Raw genomic sequence first — 18,990 nt, 5'->3', positions numbered from 1 at the left:
GCGCCTATCAGCGCGAGCGATCTTCAAGGTCGCATCAAAATAAGATCAATACCGTTACAAGTTTTAAAATCTGGATAGATCTCGTAGACGTCAACGTACACAATAATAGGCCACTTGACCCTTCTTAAAGTCGGTCTTATATTCATTTCAGCCTAGCAGTCTTCTCGCCGACGTCAGCAATGCGGTTTCTTGAGCGCAGTGTTGTGATCCGGATACGATCGGTCCTCTGGTCCTCATCATCATACCATTATATCAGACTTAATTCATAATGAAAACCTCATGACGAATTTCACTCGTATAAGATTCCACAAGAAGTTAGCTTCGAGTCCTGTGACGTCACTATATGGCCGACGGAGTTTTCAAAGCTCAAAATGATTAGTTGTAGATGTACCTATTACAACATATTTGTAATTGAAAATGTATAGCCCATACATTTTAATACCCGAAATCTATAAATATTGGGTTCTTGAGTCAAATACTACAGAAAATAATCATTTGTTGTGCCAAATTTGATATGATTCTAGTAGCATAATTAAAAGCGACTGTAGGTTTTATTTTTAGGTTAAAATTAAATAAAAAACTGGGTCGCACTTCTCGACACTAAAACATAAATTTAATTCACATCATTATGTGTATCTAGGACGACTTTCGATAGATATTAATGATCATTAAATCGGTAGTGCTTGCAAGCCTCATTATTTGTGTTCCTAATGAGACCATCCTAAGTACTTGTATTATTTCACCAAATTATTTTTCCAAATTCTTTTTAGTTTCGTACAAAAATGTACAAAAGGAACCCTTATGGTGCGACTCTGTCCGTCCGTCCATCCGTCCGTATATCTGTAGAATTTCCAAATATCTCAAGAACTACTTCCCTTCGTTTGAACTCCCAGGCCAATTCAAACGTATACTGATAATCATCAATGAGTTTTTCAGAACTTACCCAGATATAAAAATACAGGCTGTTTTTTTAGTCACCTGCAATAATTTCCAGAGTGAATATATAGGTCATACTGAGCAACTTTTACTATGGGATTTATGGGAACAACCCCGAAATCACGAAAAAAATTGGCTGTTACATTCTGGCTGTCAAACCTTGACATTTTCTAGGGAAGTGTTTTTTTTTTTGCGATTTCGGGATTGGTCATAGTAAACGTCATCAGTATGACCTACATAGGTATTCAGCCTTGGAGGATTTAAAAAATTCTCCAATTATTCAGCTCGTAAATTATTGCAGGTGACTAAATAATTAGTATAATTTAACAGCTTATCTTTCGATGAAGATAAATATATATCGTGAGGTGCATACATCTCCGAAGTGTCAATTTGTACAGGACTCAGCTATGTAGTTTATACATATGGCGGATTTTAGTTCGTAGTTCCTTGTCGGGATTTGCTCAAACATTTGGCCATATCCATATGGCAAATTAAAGTGATTACACGCACTTCGCAAGCCCAGACAAAGAAATTATTTGCCGTTTTATTAATATCAGGGTTAATGTGACGATCGGATGTCAACTGCAGCTGCATAACCGTTCTGGCGTCGTTGTTGCCACTGTATCTGTCAATTTCCTTAATAAATTAGTGACATTCGCTGTCGCATTACTGCCGCGATTATGACGTTCATTGCGCCACTCAATATATTGTGCATTTAAGCTGTAGTTGACATGAACGTCACTTTTAGGGTCATAAAATCAAACTGCAGTTTAGTTCGTAAATTTGAACTATGTGTTTAATCAGTGTTTCGTATAACTTAAGTGAAAACGAGGGACGGGACAGTTCTTCAAAAATATCAATAGAATATAATACTTATAGGAATAAAAACGCGCCCCTATTCGTTTTCATCGTATAGATATTACATTTCACGAATTACATTCGATATTAGACCCTAACGCCTTAATCAGAAGAGTAAGGATGAATTCGTTAAATGCAATAACTATTAACCAAAACGACGTATAATCTACAGAATTACATGGTACATACGCCGTTTTAGTATTGAGCGCACAAACAAATCGGCTGTCAGCCCAACTTAAACACGTCACCGAGATCAACGCAACAATAGAATGTAATAACGAGATAAAACTATCAACGTAAGGTACGATATCACAGGAGACGTCGCGTCACGTCGTGCAGCACATTATGTACAGTGAGCGCTATGTACAACCAGCGCGTATATACAGCTAAGCGCCCCGTCACACCGTGGTCTCTCGGTCCACGTGGATGTACTCGACGGAGCGCTCGCGCCGTCAGGAGGCGGCCGAAGACGCCCTCGAATCGAAAAGCAGCTCTTCTGTAGCGCGCCGTCCGCCTGCTGCTAACAGCGCTTTATCTGCTCGTCGACGCCTTCTGAGCGCGGCTAGGAGTAGAACTCCTAAAGCGGCAGCGCCTCCAAGCGCTGCGAGCGCTCCTGCCGCTGCGGGAGCGCCTAAAGCCGCTAATAAGCGCGCTGCAGCGCCACAACCAGCTCCAGCGGCCTCATCAGCACCACCAGGACAATCCTGCGCCCCATCACACCAAAGCGCGCCAGGCATACACGCTGCCAACGCACTGCAGCCTCTCACACACATAGCTGTAGCGTTCACTGGCTCAGCACCCGGAGTCCCAATGGGGGCAGTGCCCGCAGGCCTCCAGACCTCCATCCAGGCCATGCGGGCTGAGCCAGCCTCGCGCGCCGCCCAGACAACTAGTAGCGCGGACCCGGAGCCCCCTCCACGGCCCCGGCCCCACCACTCGTCTGTGAACACTTGAACTGCTCGGCCCTCGTCGCTACTGCTTGGGCAGATCGCCTTCAGTAATCTGGACAATGAGAAAACTTGATTAAGACTCCGTCTGAGCTGAATTATATCTTGAATGAAGTGACAGTTCGACCGGCTTATTAACTTCCCAATCTTGTGTAACAATTTTGTAATAAAATAACAGATTTGTTAAATAAATCTAAGATTTAAAGACAAGGATTTAGTGAATCTACACAAGAACAAGAAGCAGCATATACGCAATGAAGATTAAGCGTATATATTTTATTTATCTTTACACCGATCGTATTATATCTTAAGCATAAATCAATGGTGAACAGTTTTTTTTATATACTACGTCGGTGGCAAACAAGCATACGGCCTGCCTGATGCCTGCCTCCAGAGGAGTTACATGCGCGTTGCCGACCCTAACCCCACCCCCCTCGTTGAGCTCTGGCAACCTTACTCACCGGCAGGAACACAACACTATGAGTAGGGTCAAGTGTTATTTGGCTGCGGTTTTCTGTAAGGTGGAGGTACTACCCCAGTTGGGCTCTGCTCTAGATCTGGAATGACATCCGCTGTGCTGTGCCCTACCACACAAGGCGAGATGACATTCACATTGCCCATACCTCTCTTTTGGACGTAGTTTAAGGACATACCCGGGTCCCAGTTACAATAATTACCTAACAGTGATGGACAAAATAACAGTCTAGTAAGTCTGAACTTAATTTATTTGTTAGTATACCACTATTAGCAAGATTAATTAAACTCAAGATAAGATCAAGCGTTCGCGGAACTTTTAAACAACGTTAACTTTAATTGGCGACTAAAAAGTTAGACTATAATGAGAAGCGTAGACATTTCCGTAGATGTAACGAAGCAAGCGAAGTTATTTAATACTAAATACTTTCCGTTAGTAATTCAACATACTACCTACTGGAAAACAACTGAGTATACCCATCCCAAATTCTCGAGTTATGCCTGCAATCTTTGACAGACATTACCATTCCGGCCTCGGCCGCTAGAGTACTTGGACTTGGTCACTTTTTCTTTAATTATGTCAATTCCGACTCGAAGGACCATGGAAAGTCTTTTTTTTTTCGGTGTGGGAATGCTGTTACGCATCGTCCCACTGGCCTGAGGTGGGCTCATTTTGGGGGATATGTGGGACTCACACCTCCCGGCTTTTTCCATTGAGAAAGAGGGGAAGGAGCCTACCAACTAAACCCACACCGAACATTCTACCACGGCAACCCCCCCCGAAGACCATGAGAAATCTACGCTGGTCTCAGGTGGTGTATAGGTGGTAAAATAATACGTGGACTATAAGATTAACGCTGGTTTACTTCCGTATTACAAAAATACAAGAAGTGGCAAAGTGAATAGTCGTTGGGGAATCGAGAAAAACCGGTAAGTTTTCTGAAAGCTTTATGAACTGTCCGAATTTTGAATGTAAAATTGCATTTTGGTAACTTTGAACTAATGAAATTATACATTTCTTTGAATATTTTAATTAAAAATATGCAATTTGAATTAAATTAATTATAAACATATTTTGATACATGAAATTAAAATTCATATAAAATTATTAAGTTGATTTTTAATTAAAAAACATTTATAACCTAACGAATTAAGGGTCAAAAATGGTCCATTTTTGACCGATTCGTAACAAGTAGGTATATGACATCTATTCCAGTTTATAATTCTACATACCATTTTATTAATATTTTCGTCATATACTCGTAGTCCCGATAAAACCAAAGTATAGACCTATAACTATGTATATAGTAGTAGACCTATAGTCTAATTTTCTGATTTAACCCTTGTCCGATTAAAGAAGTATTACCATTTTTATGTACACACATCCCACAAAAGCTGTTAACTTTTGTCCCCGGGAGACACAACTTTTGTTCAATCTGAAATATAAATATGTATATAGTATGACCTAATATCGGCTTATGAAACATGCATATGAATTCTAAAGTAGGTAATAAATTGGTAATAATTAAATTCAATCGACTGAATATTTTAAAGCGAATTTGTAACTTCTAAAACAAGGTAATATTAAAAAAAAAAACTAATGCCTTGGTTAGCGTTGCAGTAGCGTAAATGTTTCCAAATAGTTCTTTTTTTATTTTTCATTTATTTAGTTTCATTATATAATAGCTCAAAAGTTACAAACCTAGAAGTATGTGCGTGATAAACCAGCACCCGATTAGTGGTGTGACACAACGGTGGTTCAGGCGGCGCCGGCGCGCCGACCGCAGGCGGAGGCGGCGGCGGCGTGAGCGGCAACTCGTCGCCCCATACTCGGAGGAACACTGAGCGGTTACCCCGCGCCATGAGGAGAAAGGGAGTTTCACCACATTCTGAGGCACGGTTGCCGCTGCGAATATGAAAAAAGGTTGGAAACTTGTCCTTATGAGATACATAATAGGTGGCGGCGTGAGCGGCAACTCGTCGCCCCAAACTCGAAAGAATACTGAGCTGTTACCGCCCGCCTTGATTGTGGATTCGCAAGGATTTTAGAAACATGTAGTGTTGTACACATAAACCCACGCACTATAGCAAGAAAAAGGGATTAACGTTAGAACTTTATGAAAAATAAGTTGATTTTAAATAAACTTGACCACACATTTCTTACATTGCGCTTCCGAGTACGAATCACAATTGGATCTGGCGGAGATATAAGAGCGTGTCAGTGGCACAGAAAATGTAAATTTGTAACGCTTGGTTTAAAATAAACTTCAAGATTACAACGCAAAGGTTAAATATTATAATTGGGGACAATCTGCGTTGCATGGGATGTCGCCGATGTGCTCCAAGAACCACGGAAATGAAGATGGTCGGCGTCTTCATCGGCAAATAGATCGCACGGATAAATAGCCCAAGTGCGACAAAATATGAAGGTAGAAAGGATGATACTCACTCATAAGGATAAAGCAGGTGAATATGTCCTCCAGGAGGAGGTAACCTGCGTCGCGTCGCACAGTTATACGCGGGAGCCGCCGGCGTGCTCCAAGAACCACGGAAATGAAGATGGCGGGCGTCTTCGTCAGCGGCTAATGAGCGTGCCGTTAAAACAAGCTCGAGAGCGCCGGCGCCGGAGTGGCGGATCGGCGCGGATGTGTTGTCACATATGCACCCGAGTGGTACCTGCAATTAATGCGGGTGTAACAAAAGAGATCTAACACTGTAAGAATAATAGTAATAATTGCCTCTCATACGCGAGAGGGCTTGAGCTATAGGTAGTCCTTACGCACACACACTTTAATGTCTTGAAAATAGCGTAATATTAGCTTAAATTCTGAGGAGCATATTTTTATGTACCCTGACAGCATATAGTTGAATGTCAATAGTACTGAGACTCACACAAAAGACTCAACAATTATTTTACATAGGAGGTCAGATTGGATTTATAATACCAAAATTACCAATTTGCTTACTTTTCTGGTAATTGATGAATTAAATAAAGGTATTATAAAATATCAATTATAGTTTGAAGTCGTAATTCAAAATCAGTTTTTATTTATTTATAACAATTAGTATTAAACTTACCCGATATCCCGGCCACGGAGCTTCATAGATCATCAAATGCGGTACACGCATCGGAGCGTCATCTTCGCCATCAAAATCTTCATTTGCTTCTTTTTCTTCCACAGGCGTTTCCTCCGGTTCCATAGCCTCTGGTACGCATCGCATTCGACCACTGGCTGGGTCTGAGCGAGTAAAACATCGTGGACGTCGACCGAATGATGCGGCTGCTAGCTCTATTGCTACATGCGACTCTGATTGCAGTCTATAAACGCAGCGTAAACGGCGAGCACCACCTCGCCCGAACCATAAAGCATTTCCCGGTGACAGCAACTCTCCTGGCCGAGTAAGTAACCTTGCACAAGCCGCTGGCACCGGCCGCGCTACTCTTGGTATATTGCTTGGCAACGCAGCCCCTGCTAACCGCGCGTCAATAAACTCATAGTGCAGCGCGAATCGTAAAGGATGAGTTGCAGTTCCAGAGCGACTTGTAGCTGCTAAAGCTAGTAATGGCACTGTAGAGACGTATCCATCAGGTGGAGAACAGGGGCGAGGGGAACGAGTAGCGTTAGCTAAGGCAGCTCTCGCACATAGACGAGGTGCCTCGTCGCAATACCGCCCTATAATCGCACCGTCTCCACTGACCCCACCTCCACCACCATCCCACACCCTTAATTCAACGCCACAAGGTGCTCCAATAGGTTTTGCTGCGGTACTTGTAGGAGGGCGAGGTGGTACCATAGCACCTTCTTCTTCTCTTTCACTGCTTTCCGTGCGACGACCATCCACTAGAGAATATTGAGTGAAACTGGAGAAGTAGATCCACACCAAGTCACCTGTTGACGTAAAAACACGATCTTAACTTCTGATATCAAGAGCGTCAACTCCAGTTTTCAACAACTTTTAGTAAAACTGACCTGGTCGACCATGAAAAGTCCAAGTACATGTCGTATTTGGTGGCAGTGTATGTGTAGGAGCATGGAGTCGTCCCCGCCGCCCGCGCCCTGCGGCCCCTGTCGTCGTTCCATTACCCTCTTCTTCAGTAGACGACGCTTTCACATGAAACTCACATCTGCGTGCCTCCCTGAAAGAAAAAAATTGTTTAACTTGCATCCTTGTTTACACTGTTGTTAGTAGAATCGTTACGCTACGTGCAAGAGCGCTCTTTATTGTATTAATATATATGTATACGATTTGAAATGACATTGCTTCCAAAACAAAAACATTAATACTTCCTAGGCATTTAGAGTATACCTCTAAAACTTCAATAGAAGCAAAAGCAAAATATAACTGATACTCATTCTTCAATGTTCCTACCTTGCATAATCAAGCGAGTCGGAATCAGCGAAGATAACATCAACATCTAGCTCGAAACCTCTTAACGGCGCAAGTGGCGCTGGTGGTTTTAACGGCGCAGAATATGGCGACGAATGAAAGGCTACCAACATCTCAGGACCACGGGCTGTGACTCTTGGAAGCCAGTCTCCACCACAATATTCGACAAGCACTGGGTCATCTGTTGATGCGCCGTCGTAGAAGATAAGTCTGTCACGTTCGCCTGTGCACTCTCGCCACGCTCGTACCGCTCGACCCGTTTTGTTCAGACTGAAAAATCGTTACTATTATTCCAGTTCCTAATGCCTAAGCTGCAATTGACCTTGAACTCAACATCGGACCAAAATCGGGAGGGTAGACCTATCTCTCTTCGGGTAAGAGCTCTTATACTATCAGCAATTGGGTGTGAGGTTGCTTGAAATAATTATCAATAATCTCTCTTATGATGAACAATAGAAAACATTAGTAAAATTTAGGGATTCAGACTTACCTGGCCATCGATATGGATCTCTTAATCTGCATCTTATGTGAATGATCCTGCCTTACAGATATCATAGCATGTTTACAGGTCGGTATATCCTTCTGGCGCAGACTCCAGTAGCAAGTCACATTTCGCGGGTACATTCCAGGGTAATTGGGGCTCTGAAGACGGCAAGGTTTGCGGTGGCATTCCTCGTAGGTGCGTGTACAGTATGTCCCGGGTGATACTGCCCCGCGTTCTAGAGGTGCTTCCAGCGCTCCAAACCTATTTAAAAAAGGAGTAACTGTGAAATTCTGAAGCCCTTGTTATAACTTGTGTTGTAAAACTGTTGATTTATAAGATGTTTTTTTAATCCAGACGATCGGCTGATATAAAATGTCATAGAGAGTGCATCTAATGACGATGACTACTACTAAAAATTGAATTAAAGACGAGGGAGTCCACGGTAACCGCATTTACTTATCCCATAAATAAAATTACACTAAACTCTTGTCTTTCTGATATTTCTTGTTCAACTATTTAAAAATGCCAAGGATATACAATTTGACGATATACGCGGTGTATTGCATCGACCGGATACCATTGGCTTTATGTCTATATAATTCGGTAAAAATGTTTTAATCAAAAACTCCGAAATCACTCACCTTACAACGGCATCTCTCTGTTGCAAGAACTTGTATCTCAATTTCAGACCAAACGGCTCCCCAAGGCGCGCTCGGAACAGTTTGACAGACACCGTTACAGTAGCTGTCTCACTGTAGTATAGCGCTGCACCTTCGGATGCACCACACCATGAACCACCAGTGAATGGGCGACCGAGCTCTGCGAGCTGCATGTAGCCATCGGGGCAGCCATCAACGTTGCCGGGCGTGTATCTTCCTGAATGACGAATACAATTATAAAGGTATAATATTGGCTGTATGGGAAGACCCTGAATCAAATATTATTAATTTATTTAATTTTTTATAAACTAATAATGAGAGTTCCCAAAGTTATAAGAGTATTAAAGCAACTAACCCACACGAAACTCCTCAAACGCCAACTGCACCAAATCTCCATGCGTCCCACCTCCCGCGGTAAATGTCAAATGGCAAAGAAATGGCACTCTTGGCGGCGGTGGCGGCGGCGCGTCGCCGACCCCAGCCCCGGCGCCGACGGAGAGAGCGTACGCCACGCCGGCGCGGCCGTAAAACGTGCGGTTACAGGGCGAGCAGTGGGGCGGCTCGTCGCTGCCGTCCATGCACTGGGCTGTGCCGTCGCAGAAGCGGTCGAGGCGGACGCACTACGTAGTAAGGAACAGAATCAATCTTAAATTTTATCACACTTTCTCTTCACATAAAATTACAACACAATTTTTCACTTAAGTAAAAAGTTATTTCATCCTTGATTATTCTATTGTCATTGTCATCAAAATCTACGTGAGTACAACTTCCTTGTTGCGGCAAGCGGCATTACTAGTTATAGATCAGATATTTATCTAGATCGATAATTTTATCGAGAACTCGGAATTGCACTTTTAGTGGTTGTACAGTTCGCATGAAAAGGAAAACAATTTAAGTTTTTTTCTTAATTTAATGAGATTACATGACATTTGTCATTGACACTTTTTGTATTTATTTCTTTAATGTATAACAAATCTCTTTTTACAAACCACTACGATTCCGCACTTTCGATAATTTACCTACATCAAGCTGTATCGTATCCTACCTGCCAATTACGATCCACAGGCGCCACAACCGCTTACTATCACTGGCATCAGCTGTGTTACTAAACACTTGTTGTGTAGTAGTGTCTACATACACACAGTGTCCTACCTGACCGCTCCGGCACGGGAACTCGACCTTCGGCTCTTGCACAGCTGTGTCGATCCCTATCTATCGAATGATAGCCAGACCTGTGTGACTAGACTCCACAACACACCCTGTTGACTTTGACATTGATATAACTGTGTAGACTCCTACCTGTCCGCTCCGGCACGCAAACTCGGCCACGCCGCAGCCGCTGCCGCCGCCGGCGCCCCACGCCGCTGCGCCGAGCGCCGCCACCGCCAACACCAGCGCGCGCGCACCCATGCCCGCCGCCCTCTATGAATAAACACTCGCTGATTAAAAAAACACACCCGAGCCGCCTTTACGACCGTAAAGGCTCTCTTTATTTTTCGAAAACTGATGAGATTTTTATTTGTTGAATTGACTTGTTTAGTGATTTTGAATGATAATTATTGACGACCGGTTTGGCCTAGTGGGTAGTGACCCTGCCTACGAAGCTGATGGTCCTGGGTTCAAATCCTGGTAAGGGCATTTATTCGTGTGATGAGCATGGATATTTGTTCCTGAGTCATGGGTGTTTTCTATGTATTTAAGTATTTATAAATATTTATATATTATATATATCGTTGTCTAAGTACCCTCAACACAAGCCTAATTGAGCTTACTGTGGGACTTAGTCAATTTGTGTAATAATGTCCTATAATATTTATTTATTTAAATATTTATTATTTAATTATTTACATTTGATTTGTAATGTTATACGGTTAGTATTTTAAAGAAATTGTATGATGAACTATAATTACGATGGTAAGAACAATCCATCAAGATGACGATTTCGCTCCAAATTCGCACGCGTTTACCCCCAAAAACACTTACCGGGCTACTAAGGAGACTTCTATACAAACAGGGATACAATATATAGGTATACATAGCATGTCTGTCACAGAGACGGGGGTAAAATCGGAGACATCACAGGATGCAGGATATTTTTAACTGCGATAAAACTATGTGTGCGTACTCTGATTTTTATGAATGGAAGAGGAAATGTTGGTAAATAATACTGTGGCAAAGCAGATTGATAAGCATTTCAATGCAGACATTTAAAACAGATTACGGCCTTAATAGTAATTATGTCTGTCATCAGTAGGTAGGTATAAATCCTATGCAATCCGCGTCCGACAAAAATAAACCACTACAGAGTCAGACCAAGCTAAGTTGGCAGCGATTTTGATACCCCAGCCTGTGGAAGTGTTAAATAAACGTCATAATTTCATAGAACTTTCACGTTTAACATAATTCTTGTACTGTCTGGTCTTATCTTGTCTGACCACCGAATAAATAATAGTACTAATGTACAGAAAGCAAACTTCCTCCAAAACCGAAGTTTGACGACGACTCATGTTGTCCCTTTCTAATGTATGGCGCTCTTTCGGCTATTCAAGGTTGTCATAATTCAAGTCATTATCCTATCTGTGGTTGTGCACGCACAAGGACGTCAAGCTATCCTAATAATTGCTCCTAGCAACGCTGAACCGAACGGAGCCCAGAACACCTGAACGTTGCAGTTTTACCTAGTTTTAGTACCATTTGGCGTTGAAATCCTAGGTCCATGGGCCCCCAGCGCGCACAAGTTTTTTGCAGAAATCGCGAAACGTCTTGTTGACGTAACTGGTGACCGAAGAGCTGGCGGCTTCCTCGCACAACGTATCAGTATTGCGATACAACGACGAAATGCTGCCAGCATCCTTGGTTCAATGCCTCAAGGGTCTTATTTAGATTTAAGCTAGTTATAGTAATCATCTGTAGATGATTATGTACATTGTTTTTTTTTTTAATCAGTTTTGACTATTAAACTAAATATATATTGATATTGTTATTGTAAATAAAGTATATATTTTTACCGTCAAAAAATAGCAAATTATAATGCAAAAACCTTCACAAATACATTCAAAAGGTATTCTAGTATACCAAGTTACGTCCCACACAGCTTTTACCATTATTAACCGTAACTTTTGAACAACATAAAGCGTTGTAATTTGAGTGAAAAGTACTTAATGAAAATGAATAACGTAATATTTATCATTGAGAAGAAAGAACTTCGTTATTGACGAACTGCGTTGTTGGCATGGTCGTGTTTTGTCATGCGTCATTTCCTCACTTACTTACTTGTTAGGCGTCGTCCTAATACAACGCGACTACGCGATTATCGCAAGTTCGCGTGAACGCGCGATCAAACATATTAACTCGAATACATGTCCTAATTGACAACCGCGCGACCAATTAGGACACCTATTCAAGATAAAGATAAAGATAGTTTATTCTTCTTTTCTTCTTCTTCTTCTTTCCTAGCTATTATCCCAGTTTATTTGGGGTCCGCCCTCCTAGTAATCCTTCGCCACATCACACGGTTGTGGGTTGTCTGTTCTGTTGTGTTTCTCTCTTGCATATCGTTTTTTATGGTTTGAAGCCAGGTTATTGGTGGTCGTCCAGGCCCTTTTTTTTCCTCTTCTATGTTTATCACTCTTTTGGTCATATGATCATCCTCTCGCCTCATCACATGTCCAATCCAGCGCATACGGTTACAACAATAAAAAAGTTCAAGTCAACGACCTCGTTTTCGAAAAATATATAAAATGTTTAAAAAAGTACATTTTTGAAGATAATTGTTATATTTGTCATTAATTCGCGAGTAATTATGGGAAATTCTCTGTAAAATTTATGTTTGAAATGTATGCCCTAGTTCTTAAGCTATCGAATGATTTTTGTTTTTTATGGTTTTTAAAGGTGCGATCGGTAAATGGACAGATAATGGTACATCAACCAAGTGCAGTCGTGTTAGGCGTCATAAAATTTTAAAGGGGTGCATTTTTAAAATTGTCGAGAAGAACATAGGAGGCTGATTTGTCGATAAAATTCATCGTATTATACGTGGTTAACGGCTTGACTATACGTGCACAAACACATTGTATATCATATCATACCTTTGGCTAAAAAAGCGATTTATTTTTCTTTCACGCTAACATTGTAGGTTACTAGTATAGCTCCGAATTAAGTTATATAATATTTTATTAAAAGCCAAATACGAAAAACCTTAAATTTTCAAGATTTCGTTTAATTTTCCTGCCGACCCTTTATCAGCCACGTGACTGAAGTCACGAGATGTCAAAAACAGTTGAAACCCAAACAGAGGGTTACCGCTAGAGATTGCGTCACCGTACTCAACCTAACGCGCGTTCCTATCGCCTGACGAGATCAAGCGAACATTTAAATCAACCAACAAAACTTCTGGCCTCTCTTTTTTTACCATCTAAGAGTGTACATTCTGGTTAGACTTTTTTTTTTAAAGTATATTAGAGTAATTGATTTGAGTCAATCGGTACTCGCTAGAAAAATGGGCGTCTTTGTTTCAATAGGCATTTGTACTGGTATTTGTAGCCGTATTTGTAGTGGTTTGGTGTGTATGTTTAGTGGTTTTGAAGCAATGGTACGGGCGAACGTGCCTCAGGTTTTATGAACACTGCAAACTAGGTAAGGATTATTATGTTTATTCTGGTAAGACTAAAAGGTTTATTAATGTGATAGACCAGATACATAACCAATTTATTTATCCAAATTACACAAAAAAAACATAAGAAACTTACAGGACAATATTATAATAATTACTAATTACACAATTAAAAAAAAAATGAAGACTAATGTGATTAAGATCGGTCTTAAGATTAATGTGATTGGAATATATTAATACCGTCTCTCGTAGTAAGGATTGAATTTAGTTATTCAGCTACGTTTGTACAGAGAAAACGTATTGAAACGGTAAGATGATTTTACGTTGTTTATTGCTAGGTAGCTTTTATTGCAGTTTTTTAAAAGGACTTAAGTTAAAGAAAACTTGAGTTTTGTGAACCACTTAAGAGGTAATAATAATTTTTTTTATGAAAAGAAGAAGTTAAGGGTGTTGTTTAATTCTCACTGCACCCACCTTGAAGTTATTCTGTTTTGCCTTATGGTTGACTGGTAGAGAATGCCTATTGGCATGAAGTCCACCTGTTGTACTCTTTTTTATGTGCAATAAAGTTCAAGATAAATAATAAATAAATAAATAAAAGAAAAAAACGGTTTCCACTTACTAAGTTATTAGGCAAATTGAAAAAAAAGGAAAACCTATAAACCTTGTTTTTCATTGTGTCAATAACATACTATAAAATCATGGAGAATGGAAAATATTTAGAAGTGGAAAATCATTTTTTCTTTCTTTATGAGCGAAAGATTAACTTATTAATATAAAAATAACGTGTTAAAAAGTTTTTAAAGGCGTTAAGCAAATTTTTAATATTAAAATGCAGTCCAGATTATTGCATATGAAGTCACTTATTTTTATTTTAACACATTCCCTGTTAGAGTTAGACCAAGCTAAGTTGGCAGCGATTTTGATAGCCCAGACCGTGCAAGGTTTATTTTAAATGTCAAACTTCTATGAAATTATGACGTTTAAATAACACGAGCAAAGTCTCGAATATCAAAATAATTTTCGTAGCGCTACGCTCGTAGCCGATGCCAGTGTTTTCCCGCTTTCTAGAGGAAAGCGATTACGAACAGAAAACCCATTTAGGGTTCAAGCTTGTTTGGTTTGTAATACTAATGGTATGATTTCTCCAGTGTAAAGTTACACGTAACATGACTTTGCTTCGTGATTTTCACACACAAATGAAAAACTCCACCACAATGGAGGGCGCCGCTTGGGAGAGGCTAGCAATTAAACGTCCTCGTAAAAACGTAAGCCTGCGGCCGGCAATATTACGGGCGGAAAGGGCAACTTTCTGCACTTGATAATACATTTTTAGTTAAATATGGGAAAAGGGTGTTTTGGACAATATTAGATAAAAATAATATTAATTATTGTATAGGATGCACATACAAACATCTATAGAGGAGGGGTCAGATATATATGCCATTAAGAATAGTCAAAATATCACCTGTATATCAGATGATTCTATATCTGATACTTTGGTCTGACCATACTCTAACAGGAGAGTATGTAGATTATTCTGAACAAAGTGGATCCACGAACTTGCGAAAAAGAAATCATAGAAATAATCAACATAAAATGATTTGCCGAAATTTATAAAACAGCTAATTTTTTCACGTTCCATAAGTACCTATACAAGTTGTTCTACATTATATATAAAACATATATTCTACATTTTCTTCACGTGAATATTCACGCATAATTTATTTCAGATTATTTCAATTGTAATATTATTTAGTCTTCCCTCTCAACTCATCGAATCAAGCAAGACCACGTCGTCGCCCTAATTGGCCTAACTCATTTTGATACGAAACCCTCAAATGATTGAGTTAGGGGAGTTTGGAAGACATAGAGCTTCGAGAGAGTTGAAGCTTTTCCTATATTCAATTTTAAAGACTGTGAAACCATCATAATCATCATATCAGTCTTCCATCGCACACTGCTGAGCATAAGCCTCTCTTCAACTACGTCACTGATCCCAAACTTTCAAATGTCGACCCAACTAGTCAATGGACACCAGGCATTCCTTCCAATGAGACCATGCTAAAGGTGAATTCAAATTACAGAAAACTCCAGTAAATAATACTAGACCCTAATCATAGTGTTGTGTTTCTGCCGGTGAGTAAGATTGCCAGAGCTCAACGAGGCTGCGGAGTGTTAGGGTCGGCAACGCGCATGTAACTCCTCTGAAGTGGCAGGCGTACATAGGCTACGGAGACTGCTTACCATCAGGCGGGCCGTATGCTTGTTTGCCACCGACGTCATATTTAAAAAAAGTAGCGCCTGTAATACACTATACGGGGCGTCCCAAGACTAAGGGACATCAAGGGAAAGTACCTTAAACTTAAAGATTTTCTAAGAATTACTTGCTTCGTCTGGGATTCGAACGGACGCCCTGTATACAACTTCAGGTGACATCCGAATATCACCTTTATCTGCATATCCTTTGGAATATACAAAATGTGAAGTGCCACTACAAATGTCAAATTCCTATTTTTTTATAATAGGCAAACGAGCAGACGGATCACCTGATGCTAAGCGAATACCGGCGCTCATGGAGACCCGCAACACCAGCTAGGGGTGAAGGACCAGGAGCAGCAAGAGGGTGAAGGGTGAGGAGTAGACCAGGGAGGGGGGTTTTAGTGGCACTATGATAATAACTGAGCAAATTAGCTTAGACAGAATTTATCATCCTTTTTCGATCATTCATTTTTCATGAAAGGTGGTTGAACTCTCTCTGAGCATGTCTCCCGAGCTGTCCCTATAAACCAATTCGAACGTACACTGACATCAAAATGATATTGTGTGGTTATCGTGTGTCTCGCTCGCACCAATACATGTATGCACTTACGGACAAATACGAGTGAAATGCACGCTAACTGAATAACATCAGTTAAATGTACGTTATCACTTAATTAATATTGAATTTCCAGTTACGGAAAGAGAGACCTAAGCCCTCCTACGTGTACACGTTTAACGCAGCTGGCCAACTTTATTGTCACGTGTGCAATAGAGTATTTAAGAGCAAATTCGGCCTGGCCAGCCACATTAGGGCTCATGCTAGACAACGTCCATAATGTTTATTTAGGGTCGCCGTCATCGAAAACGATGAGGACTATATATATATATATATATATATATATATCTATATAATATTGAAGGAAACGCGGCAAGCGTAATGGGCACCTTTGCACCGGGAACGATGCGGGGTGGGTTGTTCGAATAGTTTTTATGGGTTAGTTTAGTTTTAGTTTAATTTGTAATTAATTTTGTTGCTAATGTTTTCCCTACTTCTTAAGTATTTTTATGATTGTAATTTATTTTGGAAATCCAACAAATACACACCTGTCAAGTACAATATTAAGATTAATATTTGTGAACGTGGTACATTAAACGGTTTTTAGTATTCAGAACCAGCGTGAGGACGACCAGGAATCTAATGGGATCACTTATCTCACTGACCTTCTACAACGTGTCTCTACTCTTTGGACAAAGATGAATAGAACGTGTCGATTAGAGCATTTCTAACCTATGTACATAGTCTCATTCCAAACGCGACAGTATTAACGGAGAAATTAATGATTTACGATTGAATACTTCGGAACAGCCTGTATGTAGATACACGGTAATTAAAGGGTATGTCATGTCACTAGTGTCACTTTAAACTTATCGTCATTGGGAACGACTAATACAGTATGCTCCTATTTATTTATGATATATTTGAATGAATTTAACTTTAAAAAATATATTTCAATGTCACGCTCATATAGATAATTTTATTTTCAGTATTTGCAGTCGGTTGTATGAAGGTGGATAGACCGTCAGCTGGTTACATGACATGTTAAAAAACGCTCCCGAGATGTTATTAGTCATGGAAATCTGTTCCAGGCTTGCGGTACACTATCAGAAATAAAACTGACTTCGTTCTTCGCGCAAAGACCAGAACCACAACTCGACGTTTCAAGCACAAATCTTGTTCACAACCCTATTCACACTCACAGGCAACTACGAAAGCTCGTCAGAACTTAGAAATTGTCTTCGCGCAAATCGCACTCTCATCAGAACCTTTACACGCTCAAAACTTTACAATCTACGCTACTACTGACACTCTTAATCAGGTGAGACAGCCAAGCCCCTGTTTCAGCTCGCTGGCAATTGTCGCCTGACTGAATTTTACTGGTCTGCTGGTATTGCTGATCAAATAAGTTAATATTGAGTTATTGATTCTATGTACATGAAGAGGTACAAGAAATTAGCACTGTCAAGAGTAGTCAAGTTGGTGAAATAGACGCCAGGTCCATCAAACCCTCACCCGATTAGACATTTCACTATGCACACATTTTGTTTAAACCCTACAACTTAGTATTATGTAGTACGTGCAGCAAGCCCTCCTGCATCTACTTACTGCCTCCGAGGCTCGCACTCTATTAGAACTAAAACTGGCTTTCCGCGAGATCACATCTTCGCAACTTGTTTCTACCCTACTCTGGTTACACACACGGATGCTGGACACTAACGAAGGTGTCAGAACTATAACAGACCAATGTAGGGATCAGAACGACGACAGGCCTCGCGGCACCATAACTATAACCTTCGCGGAACCTTATCAGAATAAAACTGACATCGCGAAGAGTTACGAGATGGAATCTTCACAACGGCCTTACACGTTATACGGCAGGCCTCGCGGCTCGCACCATAACTAAATCACCTCTCCACTATAAGTAACGTGCGGCAAACTCTCCTACTAAAACTGTCTTCTAGGCTCACACTCTCTCATCAGAACTCAAAATGACTTCGCAAGATAGGATTTTCGTAAGTTTCGGTGAGCTTGTTTACACTCCAGGCTAGATGCACACACAATCACCAACGTAGCCCAGAACTACAGCAGGCCTCGTAACTAAAACACCGCGGAACTCACCATCGCGTCAACAAGGCCGCATGTCGCTGGCGTCCGGGCAAGCAGCGTGGCGGCGCCACACTGCTGCAGCGCCGCGCCCCGCCGCGGCGCGGAGGGCGCGTGCGCGGGCCCGGGGCACGGTGGGCTTGTTGGAGCACAGCTGGGAATATATGTAAATACTGATTTCTTCTGCAAGGAAAAGGTGACATTTAGATAGCAACAGCAGCTGTATTATTGTTACGGCGTTGTAAATAGTTGACTAGATTTTGGACTAAAAAATAGAGTTTAGTAACAATTAATAGATAGAAAGGTTCGGCTGGCCAATTTACTACCGAATTCTGTTTTGTACCATTTTTTTTACTGGAGAGAATTTTTAGATATTTACTAAATATTTGACCCGTTATTAAATGACTTGTAATGGAACCTTATACATAATTATTATTCAGTAGTCAACTAAGAACCCTTATATTTCCGTCTGTCCGTCTGTGACTTTGCTCCGTGATAGGAAGCTGCAATTTAACATGGATGCATAAATAATTCATGACGACAGAACGGTAAAATAAAAACTTACTATTTTTTTGTATTCAAAATGTTAATTTTTGATATTTTTTTTTACTTTAACCCAATGGTGTGAGTTATCGTTGGATAGGTCTTTCAAAACGAATAAGGCTAGGTTCACACGGCGTTCATTTTCCCGTATACGAGATTTTATA

At 40.6% G+C, this 18,990-nt stretch overlaps 1 protein-coding gene across 2 annotated transcripts; it reads right to left on the bottom strand.

Moving 5' to 3' along the window:
- Positions 1 to 1,705: 1,705 nt before the first annotated feature.
- Positions 1,706 to 18,617, bottom strand: LOC133523271 (uncharacterized). Of its 2 annotated transcripts, XM_061858761.1 has the most exons (11): positions 18,299 to 18,617; positions 10,047 to 10,169; positions 9,103 to 9,367; positions 8,730 to 8,964; positions 8,095 to 8,349; positions 7,587 to 7,874; positions 7,187 to 7,353; positions 6,294 to 7,105; positions 5,665 to 5,891; positions 4,918 to 5,121; positions 1,706 to 2,796 (listed from the first exon to the last, which is right to left on the bottom strand). In XM_061858761.1, exons 1-11 carry the CDS (start codon positions 18,299 to 18,301, stop codon positions 2,247 to 2,249), a joined length of 3,129 nt encoding a protein of 1,042 aa, XP_061714745.1. In that variant the 5' UTR covers positions 18,302 to 18,617; the 3' UTR covers positions 1,706 to 2,246. The 2 variants fall into 2 exon arrangements, with proteins under 2 accessions (XP_061714745.1, XP_061714746.1); XM_061858762.1 differs by lacking the exon at positions 4,918 to 5,121.
- Positions 18,618 to 18,990: the final 373 nt, after the last annotated feature.

This window comes from Cydia pomonella, chromosome 12, assembly GCF_033807575.1.
Source record: "Cydia pomonella isolate Wapato2018A chromosome 12, ilCydPomo1, whole genome shotgun sequence".
Lineage (NCBI taxonomy): Eukaryota > Metazoa > Arthropoda > Insecta > Lepidoptera > Tortricidae > Cydia > Cydia pomonella.
This window is presented reverse-complemented; position numbering and strand designations above follow the sequence as displayed.